At 43.7% G+C, this 12259-nt stretch overlaps 4 protein-coding genes across 4 annotated transcripts; 2 read left to right on the top strand and 2 right to left on the bottom strand.

Annotated features, from left to right (window-relative positions):
- The first annotated feature begins 1207 nt into the window (after nt 1-1207).
- LOC133059837 (histone H1.4-like) lies at nt 1208-2136 on the top strand. Its single transcript, XM_061147433.1, has one exon. The coding sequence runs from the start codon at nt 1493-1495 to the stop codon at nt 2120-2122; it is 630 nt and encodes a 209-aa protein (XP_061003416.1). The 5' UTR covers nt 1208-1492; the 3' UTR covers nt 2123-2136.
- A 171-nt stretch (nt 2137-2307) lies between these two features.
- Nucleotides 2308-3227, bottom strand: LOC133059838 (histone H3.1). The gene has a single exon (XM_061147435.1). It carries the CDS (start codon nt 2739-2741, stop codon nt 2331-2333), a length of 411 nt encoding a protein of 136 aa, XP_061003418.1. The 5' UTR covers nt 2742-3227; the 3' UTR covers nt 2308-2330.
- A 1368-nt stretch (nt 3228-4595) lies between these two features.
- On the bottom strand, nt 4596-5131 carry LOC133059842 (histone H2A type 1). The gene has a single exon (XM_061147439.1). It carries the CDS (start codon nt 5098-5100, stop codon nt 4708-4710), a length of 393 nt encoding a protein of 130 aa, XP_061003422.1. The 5' UTR covers nt 5101-5131; the 3' UTR covers nt 4596-4707.
- Nucleotides 5132-5402: 271 nt separating this feature from the next.
- On the top strand, nt 5403-5862 carry LOC133059849 (histone H2B type 1-C/E/F/G/I). Its single transcript, XM_061147447.1, has one exon. The coding sequence runs from the start codon at nt 5422-5424 to the stop codon at nt 5800-5802; it is 381 nt and encodes a 126-aa protein (XP_061003430.1). The 5' UTR covers nt 5403-5421; the 3' UTR covers nt 5803-5862.
- The last annotated feature ends 6397 nt before the right edge of the window (nt 5863-12259 follow it).

Here is a 12259-nt window from a genome sequence, read left to right as displayed (position 1 = left end):
CCTTAGCATTTCCTCCTATTCTGAATGCAGGCAACAAACAGTGTGGGTGACAGGACCTGAGCTATATTCATATCAAGTCACAGTAGCAGCTGTCAATCTCCATCTCTCATATTGTTTAAATATATCACACCTTCTAAACTTGGTCATATGGGTAATCTTGTTATGTAGTGAATTAATAAAGAATACATGCATACCTCACCAATTTGGATTTTTTAATAAATTTGATAATGATATTTTAATACTATTAACTTAAGCACTAAAAAGCACTATTCTGGAAAGGGGTTCATAAGCTTCATCAAAAATACAAAGAAGTCCAGGCTGCTTAAATATAAACATAATATGTTAAAGACATATTTTGAGGAGTGAAGAAGAAAATCAAAGCTCTTTTTACTTTTTACCATCAATCTATTTCCTAGTGAACAGAAAGTATAAGTTACAATATGTTTCCTATAAACTTATATCCTTGATTAAATAAGAAACATAGTAGTGAATATAAATGCTTTTAAATTTCACTCTCTTAAGGGAATTATGTATGTGTGTGGGTGTTGTGAACGTGTATATTCCTTAATTCTGTTACTTACTTTCCCAAACTGATCTTCCAGAAGCATGACAGAACTCAGAACTCAAGAGCTTGTGAACATTTTAATAAGTGATCCTTCTTAGTAAAATCAAGGTAAATGAAATAATATTTAAAACCCATAAACCAGTCTTTACATGGATCTTCTCTGCCATCAGCTAGTGCAACACAAGCACAACTATCATGACAAGATGATCATTAGTTATTGCTTTTGCCATTTTCCTAGACACATTTTGAATGCCTGAAGGCCCCAAATTAACTAATGCTCTAAATAGTCACAAGAAGCTATGATAAACTTTTTTCAAACTAAATAATGACTTTTCTCATCAGATATTGCTACTATTCCAAGGAGCCTTTACTATACAGCTTTATGTAGGGAAGTCCTGAAAGAGTCTGTGTTATTTCTCCTCATACGAAACAGATTTTCTGGGCAAATCTCAAGAAGAATCAAGCCGTTGTTGAAGGCATGAAAAGCCAAGAATCTATAGAATGTCACTTGAGAGCATGTTATTGAAGACAGAAAGAGAAGATTTGTATTTTAAAAGAAAATCAAAAAGTTGTCCCTCTGACTTCTGAATCTGCATAACTGTCAGGGGCTTTTGAAAAAGGCTTTCAACAACGTGATAAAAACTGGAGGAAGTAACCACAAAAGTCTCAAACCCTGAGATGTCCTGGTTCATTGTAGAATACACTTGGTGTGATGCCTCCACAGGAAATTTTTTATTTTTTGCTTTCTTGAATTGTAACAAACACAATTCCAGGACAGAGCTGAGACTAGGTTGCTGTCAAGATGAAGACAGCTGGGAACCAATCAGCGCGCGGTGGCGCTGTGTGTATAAATAGAGACGTTCGGAGGCCCGGCTACTCAACTCAGAGACTTTATTTTTTTACTGTTAGGCAACCAAACCGACAATCATGTCTGAAACTGTACCTGCCGCGGCTCCTGCTGCTTCTCCTGCGGAGAAGACACCCGTGAAGAAAAAGGCCCGCAAGTCCACCGGTGCCGCGAAGCGCAAGGCGTCCGGGCCCTCGGTGTCCGAGCTCATCACCAAGGCTGTCGCCGCCTCCAAGGAGCGCAGCGGCGTGTCTCTGGCTGCGCTCAAAAAGGCACTGGCGGCCGCCGGCTACGATGTGGAGAAAAACAACAGCCGCATCAAGCTGGGTCTCAAGAGCCTGGTGAGCAAGGGCACCCTGGTGCAGACCAAGGGCACCGGGGCTTCCGGCTCTTTCAAGCTCAACAAGAAGGCGGCCGCCGGGGAGGCCAAGCCCAAGGCGAAGAAGGCGGGCGCGGCCAAGCCCAAGAAGGCTACCGGGGCGGCTAAGAAGTCCAAGAAAGTCATGGGTGTGGGCACCCCGAAAAAAACCGCTAAGACGTTGAAGAAGGTGAAGCCTACTACTGGGGCCAAGAAAGTGGCCAAAAGCCCGAAAAAGGTGAAGACAGCCAAGCCCAAGTCGGTCAAGAGCCCAGTCAAGGCTAATGTTCATAAGCCCAAGGTAGCCAAGCCTAAGGCGGTCAAGCCAAAAAAGGCGATCCCCAAGAAGTAGGAGCATTAAGAGGATTAATTTCTTAACGGCTCTTTTCAGAGCCACCCAACTTCTCTTAAAAGAGCTTGTAATTCCTATTTTACCTGAGCAACGGGGGGCGGGGTTTCTCGTCCCTCGAAATGGAGACAGTACACAACTCTTTCACAGAGAAAGTGGTGGCTCTGAGAAGAGCCTTTGGATTCAAAGTTGGTACTTATTTGAAAAACATCTAGGCCCTCTCCCCGCGGATGCGGCGGGCGAGCTGGATGTCCTTGGGCATGATGGTGACGCGCTTGGCGTGGATGGCACACAGGTTGGTGTCCTCGAAGAGCCCCACCAGGTAGGCCTCGCACGCCTCCTGCAGCGCCATCACGGCCGAGCTCTGGAAGCGCAGGTCGGTCTTGAAGTCCTGCGCGATCTCGCGCACCAGCCGCTGGAACGGCAGCTTGCGGATCAGCAGCTCGGTGGACTTCTGGTAGCGGCGGATCTCGCGCAGAGCCACGGTGCCGGGCCTGTAGCGGTGCGGCTTCTTCACGCCGCCGGTGGCCGGAGCGCTCTTGCGGGCCGCCTTGGTGGCCAGCTGCTTGCGCGGCGCCTTGCCGCCGGTGGACTTGCGGGCTGTCTGTTTAGTGCGCGCCATGACAGAATTCCCAAAACCAGCTAACTGATGGGAAAACGAAGCCCTACCCCTTTCTTCCAGTATATATAAAGAGAGTCCCGTTCTGATTGGACAAGTCAACTGTTCCTTATGGCTCGCAGTGACCGTATTGGTAGACAAGTTCACTCCCCGATGACGTAAGCCTTCTTTTGAATGGCTGTTTTCAACCCTTTCTCGCCTCCGTCTCCTTTTGCCATTTCTTTACAACGTTCTGTGGCTTTTCTCAGCAGAATTTAACACAATTTATCACAATGCTTAATGTTTTTCGTGGAATAAAAATGTTAAAATTTGGCACCTGACACTGGCTTTTTTTAAAAATCACTTTCTGAAAAGGCGTATGTTGCATGTGGTTGGTCAAGTTATTTTTATGTCCTCATTCAAGTTTAGTAAAGCTAATTTTGCATCAATTTCTACATTTCTCTTTTTGAACTCTTTCAACAAAGTACTTTCCTTTTATTTTCTTTTTTATATTACAGCTATGTATTGGTAGATTATATTATCTATAAATTCCACTTCAGTATAAGAAAAGGAGTAGCTACAGTATTTGTTATATAAAGAGTGCTGGACGTAATAGGATTGAGAACCATCACCTTAGTGGTTCAGAGATCATAAGAAAGCAGAAGTTGGAAAGAAGCCTGAAAACTTATTGTAACCCCCAAACCAGGCCCCCTGAACACACCTTTCTCTAACTTCCCCATAAGACCTAAATGGCTTTCCCTTGGCAGTCACTGGATGAACTCTTGCAGTTCATTCCAAGCCATCATGTACCAGTGTCAATTTTTTGCTTGGAGAGCTGTGGCCATAAGAGAAAAGAACCCCTAGAATTACAGTACAGTGTATATTAATGATATATAAAAGTTTCAGATTTTACACTCATATAGGTTGTGATCTGATTATATCTATAAGATATCGGGGAAAGGGAGAGGAAAGACACCTTCTGGAAAGACATAACACCTTTTAGGAACTATTAAGGAGTCAACTAACTATAACTGCTATGAATCCAGACTGCATTAACACTGGGTTAACTGGGTTAACCATCCCAGTCTGCATGGTCTGGTTACCTCTACCTCAAATCAAAGTCCAGGTCTCAATCTCTGAACTCCCCTGCCTAGAAGATACGAAACCCAACTATGTCAGATATTCTATCAAAGAAGAGGACTTTGTCTTCACGGGAGACAAGCTGAAACATATAGCAACCCCAAACCACAGACAGACTGGGGCCTGTGCAGGCTTCAGTTCTTATTAGAGATTCTTAATATTTCTTTGTACAGAATTTTCGAGAATGCACTAAAACCATTAACCCTGAAATAATCTCACACTTCCTATTGTATTAAACCAAGTGTTAACTGTTTGCTCCTTGAACTCAAGGTGACCCAGTATTAAGCCCTACCTAAATGAATTTTACCTCCAGGCTATGAAGTACTGTATGCTTATTCACAGTTAACTAGGGCCCAGCTTAGTAGAGACTGGCTATTAAAAGCGAAAGTGTAAACTGTAGATCAATTTGTCCCATTAGAGTGCAAAATAATTCCTTTCAACAAGGAGTAGTACTAAAGGAGTGGCTTTAACAACCTGTAGGTCAGTATCTCCATGTCAACTTTTAGTATTTACTTTTCAATATCTTACTGCAACTCTTTTCTCAAGATTTAGAACCCTGAGGACCTGATAAATTAATCAATTTAAGTTACTTGTTACACAAGGCTTCTGTAGATCACATACTTGGCAGAGAAATTTTTTGGTAACTTTAAATTAGGTGATTAGTTTGGCGTTTCAAAATGCAAACACTGACAGCAATACGTCAGCACTTGCAAGAAGAACAAATTGTACTAAAAAGCATTCGGATTAAAAAAAAAAAATGTAAGCCCTTTTAATGAATGCGTGGGTGGCTCTGAAAAGAGCCTTTGGCTAAGGTTGAATGCTCAAGGAACAAGAACTTGACTATTCCAGTTTACTTGCCCTTGGCCTTATGGTGGCTCTCGGTTTTCTTAGGGAGCAGCACCGCCTGGATGTTGGGCAGGACGCCGCCCTGAGCGATGGTGACTTTGCCCAGCAGCTTGTTGAGCTCCTCATCGTTGCGGATGGCCAGCTGCAGGTGGCGTGGGATGATACGGGTCTTCTTGTTGTCTCGGGCCGCGTTGCCCGCCAGCTCCAGGATCTCGGCCGTCAAGTACTCCAGCACCGCCGCCAGATACACCGGCGCGCCCGCCCCTACACGCTCGGCATAGTTCCCTTTGCGAAGCAAACGGTGCACTCGTCCCACAGGAAACTGAAGTCCAGCCCGCGAAGAGCGTGTCTTGGCCTTAGCCCGGGCTTTGCCACCTTGCTTTCCGCGTCCAGACATCTTAACGATCTAACAAACGCCACCAACGAAAGAAAAGAAAAACGCACACAAATTACCTTAGCAAATCAGAGGCAATTATACTTGTAAGCCGAATTGTAAGTTACGCCCTTTGATTGGCTAAAGTGTCTTAACGGTAGCAACCAATTAAAAACGAGAACTGATGGCACATAATTTGCATATTCCTATGCTACTAACAGAATTTATCCAATCAGACTGCAAAACTTTACATACCATATTTGCGTAATGCTTCTACAAATATGATGACCAATGTAACAGTAGCACACTTTTTTGTTTGATTAGAACGTCTGCCGTTTGTTAGGTATGCCTGAGCCAGCCAAGTCCGCTCCTGCCCCTAAAAAGGGCTCTAAGAAGGCCGTGACCAAGGCGCAGAAGAAGGACGGCAAGAAGCGCAAGCGCAGCCGCAAGGAGAGCTACTCCGTGTACGTGTACAAGGTGCTGAAGCAGGTCCACCCGGACACCGGCATCTCGTCCAAGGCCATGGGCATCATGAACTCGTTTGTGAACGACATCTTCGAGCGCATCGCGGGCGAGGCATCGCGTCTGGCGCATTACAACAAGCGCTCGACCATCACATCCAGGGAGATCCAGACGGCCGTGCGCCTGCTGCTGCCCGGGGAGCTGGCCAAACACGCGGTGTCTGAGGGCACCAAGGCCGTCACCAAGTACACCAGCTCCAAGTAATCCAGACAAAGGGGCGTTTATGCATATTTGATTCCAAAGGCTCTTTTAAGAGCCACCCACTTTTCCAGTAGAAGGGTTGTAACAACTACCGGTTGCCAAAATTGGTTTTTCTTTCCATTACTTTACCCAAAGCAGCTTGTTGCTGTATGGTGCTAACACTCTATACACCATACACCGTTCGGTTGAGAGCATAATAATCTTCCTTTACTTGGGTTATTAGCAGCATAGCTTTTTTTTTTTTTTTTTTTTCCTTTTCACTGCTCACTAGCTCAAGGCTAGTCAAGTGTGAACATGCAAGTATCACCTAAACTGGTGTGAAGTGTGTCTTACAAACTAAATTCATGAAAAGAGCAACTTTAGTTTTACAATGCTTTTTTTTATCAGTGCAAGGTGGGCTTGCCAGGTCCGTAATGGACAAGGTGATCGGAGCATACTGCACGCAGGGCCGAGCGGTTGCAACCACCAGACCAAGCTGCATGCAGTTGGGAAGACATACCCGCTGTGGGCAAAGCCTGTGACAGGCTGACCAGGGTAAGCAGGGAGGCACCGCAGTCTGCTGCAATCTCCCGGGGGCTAGTGTACGCATCCATTTTTACTGGTGAGGAGATGCGATTTGGTGGATAGCGGCACCTGCTCTCAGCCCAAGAACGGCAGGCTTCCCAGTCCCAGAGTGTCCAGCCTCTGAAAGGTCTTGCTGAGCAGCAGAGAGCTAAAGCTCCCATCCTCACCTCACCCAGCAGCCCCACATCAAACCCAAAATTTCCAGCCAGTACAACACCTGTTAGGCAGTTCTGGGCCCTTTCCAGTCAAGGAAGCAGAGCGTGGCGGGGGAAGGCCTGGCTTGCCCGGGATCTGGAGTCTTGGATGTAGAACCCACCGACCACCTTCTTCCGCAGGAGGCGCTCTGTGTTCGGGGTGTGATCCTGGCTGTGACACCAGGAGCAGGCTGACCATGTGGTATGTGCCATATGGGGATGTAATGCAATGCTTCTTTTATTAGTGTTGTGGTAAGAAGAAAATGTACATGTATTCGATTTATTTGCTTAAAGCAATGTAACTTTTCAAAATATTAATGGGAACAGGTCAATTAATGAACATAGTGGTTGAAAAGTGAGTATCACTGTTTCCAGAACAGGGCCATTTAGTTCTAAAGAGAATTTGTCCAAGGTTTCTCTAATGAAAAATTAGGCCATTGCCAAACTACCATATTAGGATTCATAACACTGGCAGTTCAGGAAAGAAATGCCCAGAAAGTATTTTGGTGCATTCTCTCCCTTAAACTATGTTAGTTTCTCGCAAGGTGGATTTCATATGACTGTGTTCATCTCGGTCAGCAATAAAAAAATTAATGAAAAAACAATTCATACGTCATTCCAGTTACCACCACTCTCCTGTCATATGATCACATATATGACAGTCATTATAACTTACCGTTTCTCATAATTACAAACCTAGGAGTGTGTGTGCTCAGTCACTTCAGTCGTGTCTAACTCTTTGTGACCTTCTGGACTGTAGCCCACCAGGCTCTTCTGTGCATGGGATTCTCCAGGCAAGAGTACTGGAGTGGGTTACCATGCCCTCCTCCAGGGCTTCTTCCAAGACCAGAGACCCAACCTTCCTCTCCCACGTCTCCTACCTTGCAGGCGTATTCTTTACTGCTGAACCACAAGAAAAGCCCCATTTACAAACCTGCTTAAGGTTATAAACCGCTATAAATGACATCCCATATTGAACAAATGCTAGGAGTGTATTTTAAACTGCTTTAAGATTTCAACCCTGGTAGGAAAAAAGTCATAATAGCCTATAACATTGTGTAAATTACTTTCATGAATCGCAGGCTTCCCACTCAAAGCACAACACTTGAGTTTACAACACAACATACACAAAAATGTATGCAAACATTCAAATAACACAACATACATAAAGAACAAAAGCGACAACATATATATGCATTATATAAATGTATATTATATAATATATATTTATTAAATATACTGAAAGAATTTTAAAAAACCATATAGCTGTACTTAAGACTTCATATTATTGTAAATAGACAGTTTTTGCTTTCTGTAGTCCCAGAGGTAAATATCTAAACCAGGTCTACTACATGAGATTTAGTGGAGCATATGAACTCCCAGAAATTACATACAATAGTGTGTCCATATGTTCCTCCTCCCACCAAAAGCAAAATATATAGCATTCTGTCAAATTTTAAAAATACTGTCACTTACTGTGCTAGATACAATGATGCCTCCACAATTTTGTCTAAACTCTGTAGTCTGTGAATATGTTGGGACACATAACAAATGGGAATTAAGGTTGCAGATGCTATTTACGTTACTAATCATTTGACTTTAAATAGGGCTATCCTAGGGTGTACCCTGGTGGTCCAGTGGTTACGGCTCCATGATTCCACTGCAGGGGGTAGGGGTTTGATGCCTAGTTGGTAAACTAAGATCCCACATGCTGGGTGGTGAGGGCAAATACATAAATAGAAGGTTATCCTAGACAACCCAAGTGAGCCTAATATAATTCAAGGGCCCTTATCAATGGAAGAGGGAATCTGCTGGGAGCCACCACACAAGACCCTACCCATGACAAGGTCATGAGGGAGAAAACCTGACTGGCAAGGCAGATCAGGTTTTCAGGGGTTTCGAAAAGGCCAGCTCACGAGATCCCACCCATGACAAGGTCATCAGGAGAAAACCTGACAGGCAAGGCAGATCAGGTTTTCAGGGATTCCGAAAAGCTGCCCCCGGCGCTCACCTTAAAGATGATATCTGTCTTTCTGATGCTTGCTTCAATAGACTACTCCCTAATTTCTGTGACACAGGTAGAAGGCCTTCCCCGATCTCTTTCCAAATAAGAATCAATTTAGAACTTTAATCAATAAGTTTCCCAGGTGGTGGTATTTTATGAGATTATCCAGGGTGAAAGGAGTGTTTTAATTTAAACTCCTTTGCTGGTAGTTTGTTAGCCAAATGCATTTATGCCCTTGGTACTAATATGCATGATTGCTTATAATACCCTAATCATAAAATAGCATAAAGAACCTGATTATATAAAAGCCCTAATAGACATAGAGCATTTTTGAGGGGTGAAGGAGTCCTATTAGAAAACATAAGAAAAATTATTCTAAAGGTGGTTATTGGGTTGACGTTTGCTTGCTGTGTTTTGCTTGCTGTGTTTTTGCTTTTAATGTGCTAAGGTTGCGTTATAGAAACCATTGTTAATATAGTTAAAGATCTAGAGAAATAAGAACTTAGCCCTAGTGTGGTAACAATGAAATGGTTGTTAATTGTCAGCCAGGAGTGCTAGGCAGAAGCTGCCTCACCAAAGTCGCAGAGTCAGTGTGGGGTAAACTTCTTAGATAAACGCAACTGACAACTTCTGCAGAAGGATTAATTTTTGTGTTAACAAGGTTATACTTCTACTCTGTACTGTTGCCCTATGAGACTGCTACCTTTCAGTTAAGGTCACCATAGAAACAGAAAATAGGTTTACATTCACCTGACTTGCATAAAATGTCAATAGGCCCCAAGGTCAGAAGATAATGTACAAGACCCTCATAAACAAAGAAGTATGCAGAAAACACCCTGGTTTCGTGAAGAACAAGCTGATGTAATGTTAAACTATCTTCCCCTTAGAAATGTACTAATTTAGGGTATAAAAGCCACGGTAAAAAATAAAGCATTGCCAGACTCTGCCAGACTCTGCCAGACCCTGCGAACACCCCCGTCTGGTCACTCTCTCTCTCTCTCTCCCCCCACCTCCTCGCAGACTTGGCCCTATCAAGGCGGGTCTCACGTGTCTTCTCTCTCTCTCGCCAACGCTGTTCATCCTGAGGGTGCCCCCTGGATCCTGCTGGGGCTGGACCCCGGCAGGAATCAGAGTGCATATCCAGAGAGAAGGCAGTATGAAAATGATTTGGCCAGATACTGCTTACTTCGAAATCTAGGAAAGGTGCCATGAGCAAAGGAACAAAGACAACACTCCAGGTGTTGCAAAAGGCATGGAAACGGGTTCACTCTTAAAGGCCACAGCCCTCTGACAGCTTCATTTTACCTCAATGAGATTCATTTCTGAATGCTGATCTAAAGAACCATAAAATTATAAATGTATTGTTTTAAGCCACTATAATTGTGATTATTTGTCAGACCACCAACCAAAAATTAATGCACCTACATGTTTAAGAATTATTGATTAATGTATTTATTCAATGATGTTCTTTAAGATTATAACTACATATCTGAAATTTAGAAGGGTAAATATAAAAATGACTATAGATACTAGTACTGCTGCTGCTGCTAAGTCACGTCAGCCGTGTCCGACTCTGTGCAACCCCATAGACGGCAACCCACCAGGCTCCCGTCCCTGGGATTGTCCAGGCAAGAATACTAGAGTGGGTTGCCATTTCCTTCTCCAGTGCATGAAAGTGAAAAGTGAAAGTGAAGTCGCTCAAACGTGTCCAACTCTTCACAACCCTATGGAGTGTAGTCTACCAGGCTCTGCCATCCATGGGATTTCCCAGGCATGAGTACTAGAGTGGGTTGCCATGCCTTCTCCATAGATACTAGTAAATGCTTCCTAAATGCTGCAGACTCACATAATTTTGACATTGCTTTAACAGCAACAGTTTACATTTCCCTTTGTAGCTAGGGTGTCTACATTTTAACAGCAAAAATGTTAATTCACTCTCCTGTGCCCAACACACAGTGAGGCCAAACTAAAACGTTGCCATTGGGAATAGAGAAAGGCTTAATCTAAAGCCTTGCAATGAGAGGTGGTTCAGGCCCTAAAAAGCCTCAAGCTCCTGAAAGGGTTTTTAAAAGCTGGCTGAGGGAAGTGGTCTCCCAGGGTACTTGATTAGATTATACAAAATTCTCTCACTGAGTTATAAAGAGTAACAGTGTGGTGTTACAAGTGTTAAATTGATCAGATCTTAGGTTCCAGGCTTCCCTGTAAACCTAGGGAAAGGTTCACCAGGAAAAAGGTTTACCCTCTTCCCTCAGAGGGTAAAGCGTCTGCCTGCAATGCAGGAGACCTGGGTTTGATCCCTGGTTCAGGAAGATGCCCTGGAGAAGGAAATGGCAACACACTCCAGTATTCTTGCCTGAAGAATCCCATGGATGGAGGAGCCTGTTAGGCTACAGTCCACGGGGTTGCAAAGAGTCAGATGTGACTGAGCCTCTTCACTTCACTTTAGGCTCCAGGAGGCATGGAGCTAGGTGGTCATGTTCATGAATTAGTTAACATTTTCCACTCAGTGGAAGGGTTTTCACTTCTGCAAAATAAGTCAGGAAGCTTGCATCAAATGTTGATACTTCAATGAAAGTCACTCAGTCCTGACAAGCCTTTGTGACCCTATGGAATATACATGTCAATGGACCATACAGTCCATGGAACTCTCCAGGCTGCCGGGGTCCAGCCCCAGCAGGATCCAGGGGAACCCTCAGGATGAATGGCGTCGGTGAATATGAGAGAGAGAAAGAAAAGGGGAGAGAGAAAGACCAGACCAGGAAGGTGCGGCAAAGTCTGGCAGTTGCTTTATTTTTCACCGTAGCATTTATACCCTATGTTGGTACATTTCTAAGGGGGAGATAAGCACATAGACTTAGTTTAACATTACATCAGCTTGTCCTTCACGAAACCAGGTGTTCTCTGTATGTTTTTTGTTTACGAGAGTCTTTACCCATAGATTTTTTGTACATTATCTTCTGGCCTTGAGGTTAGCAGAAAACAGAAAATTGGCAGTCTCATGGCACAGCAAGTTGTAACATAATAGAAATACAACCCTGTCAACACAAAAGACAGTCCTTCTGCAGAAATTCTCAGCCAAATTTATCCAAAAGGTTTAACACACAAAGACCCTGTGGCTCCAGAGAGGCAGCCCCTGTCCAGCACTCCTGGCCAAAATCAACAATTACCTTATTGTTTTTACACTAGGGCTAAACCCCTATTTTACTAGATCTCCAACTATATCAACAATAGCCTCCACTGCACAACCTCAGCACATTAACATCAATCAAATGCTGATCCAATAACCACCCTCAAAACAATACTTTTTGTATTCTGTAATAAGGCCTCCTCACCCCACAAAGGGCTCTGTGCCTACTAGGGCCTTTTTAATGGTTAATCTCTATGTATAATATCTTTTGGCCTTCAGGCCTGTTGACAATTTATGGTTTGCACCTGGTGCAACTTTAAGCAACTTCAGTAGCCGACCCTGTCTTTTTTGTGGTTAATCTATTTTCTTTCTATTAGGTGTCATCTCCAAGGGAACTAGATAGGATTACCTTGTCACAGAACAGAAATGCAAAGGATTGCAAAAACAGTAGATATGGCACAAAACAGGCTGTTAGTCCAAAAGTTAATTACCTGCAAGAAGTCACCAGCTAATCTCTATCTAAACTATTTTTTATTAGGCACATTTGTGGCTATAACATTTGTGGGGCTT

This window comes from Dama dama, chromosome 7 (genome assembly GCF_033118175.1).
Source record: "Dama dama isolate Ldn47 chromosome 7, ASM3311817v1, whole genome shotgun sequence".
NCBI lineage: Eukaryota > Metazoa > Chordata > Mammalia > Artiodactyla > Cervidae > Dama > Dama dama.
Note: the sequence above shows the minus strand (reverse complement) of the source record. Positions and strands in the feature narration are given on the sequence as shown.

Bases quoted from the DNA above. Each gene is read 5' to 3' on its own strand.
- LOC133059837 (XM_061147433.1), top strand. From the start codon at position 1,493: ATGTCTGAAACTGTACCTGCCGCGGCTCCTGCTGCTTCTCCTGCGGAG.
- LOC133059838 (XM_061147435.1), bottom strand. From the start codon at position 2,741: ATGGCGCGCACTAAACAGACAGCCCGCAAGTCCACCGGCGGCAAGGCG.
- LOC133059842 (XM_061147439.1), bottom strand. From the start codon at position 5,100: ATGTCTGGACGCGGAAAGCAAGGTGGCAAAGCCCGGGCTAAGGCCAAG.
- LOC133059849 (XM_061147447.1), top strand. From the start codon at position 5,422: ATGCCTGAGCCAGCCAAGTCCGCTCCTGCCCCTAAAAAGGGCTCTAAG.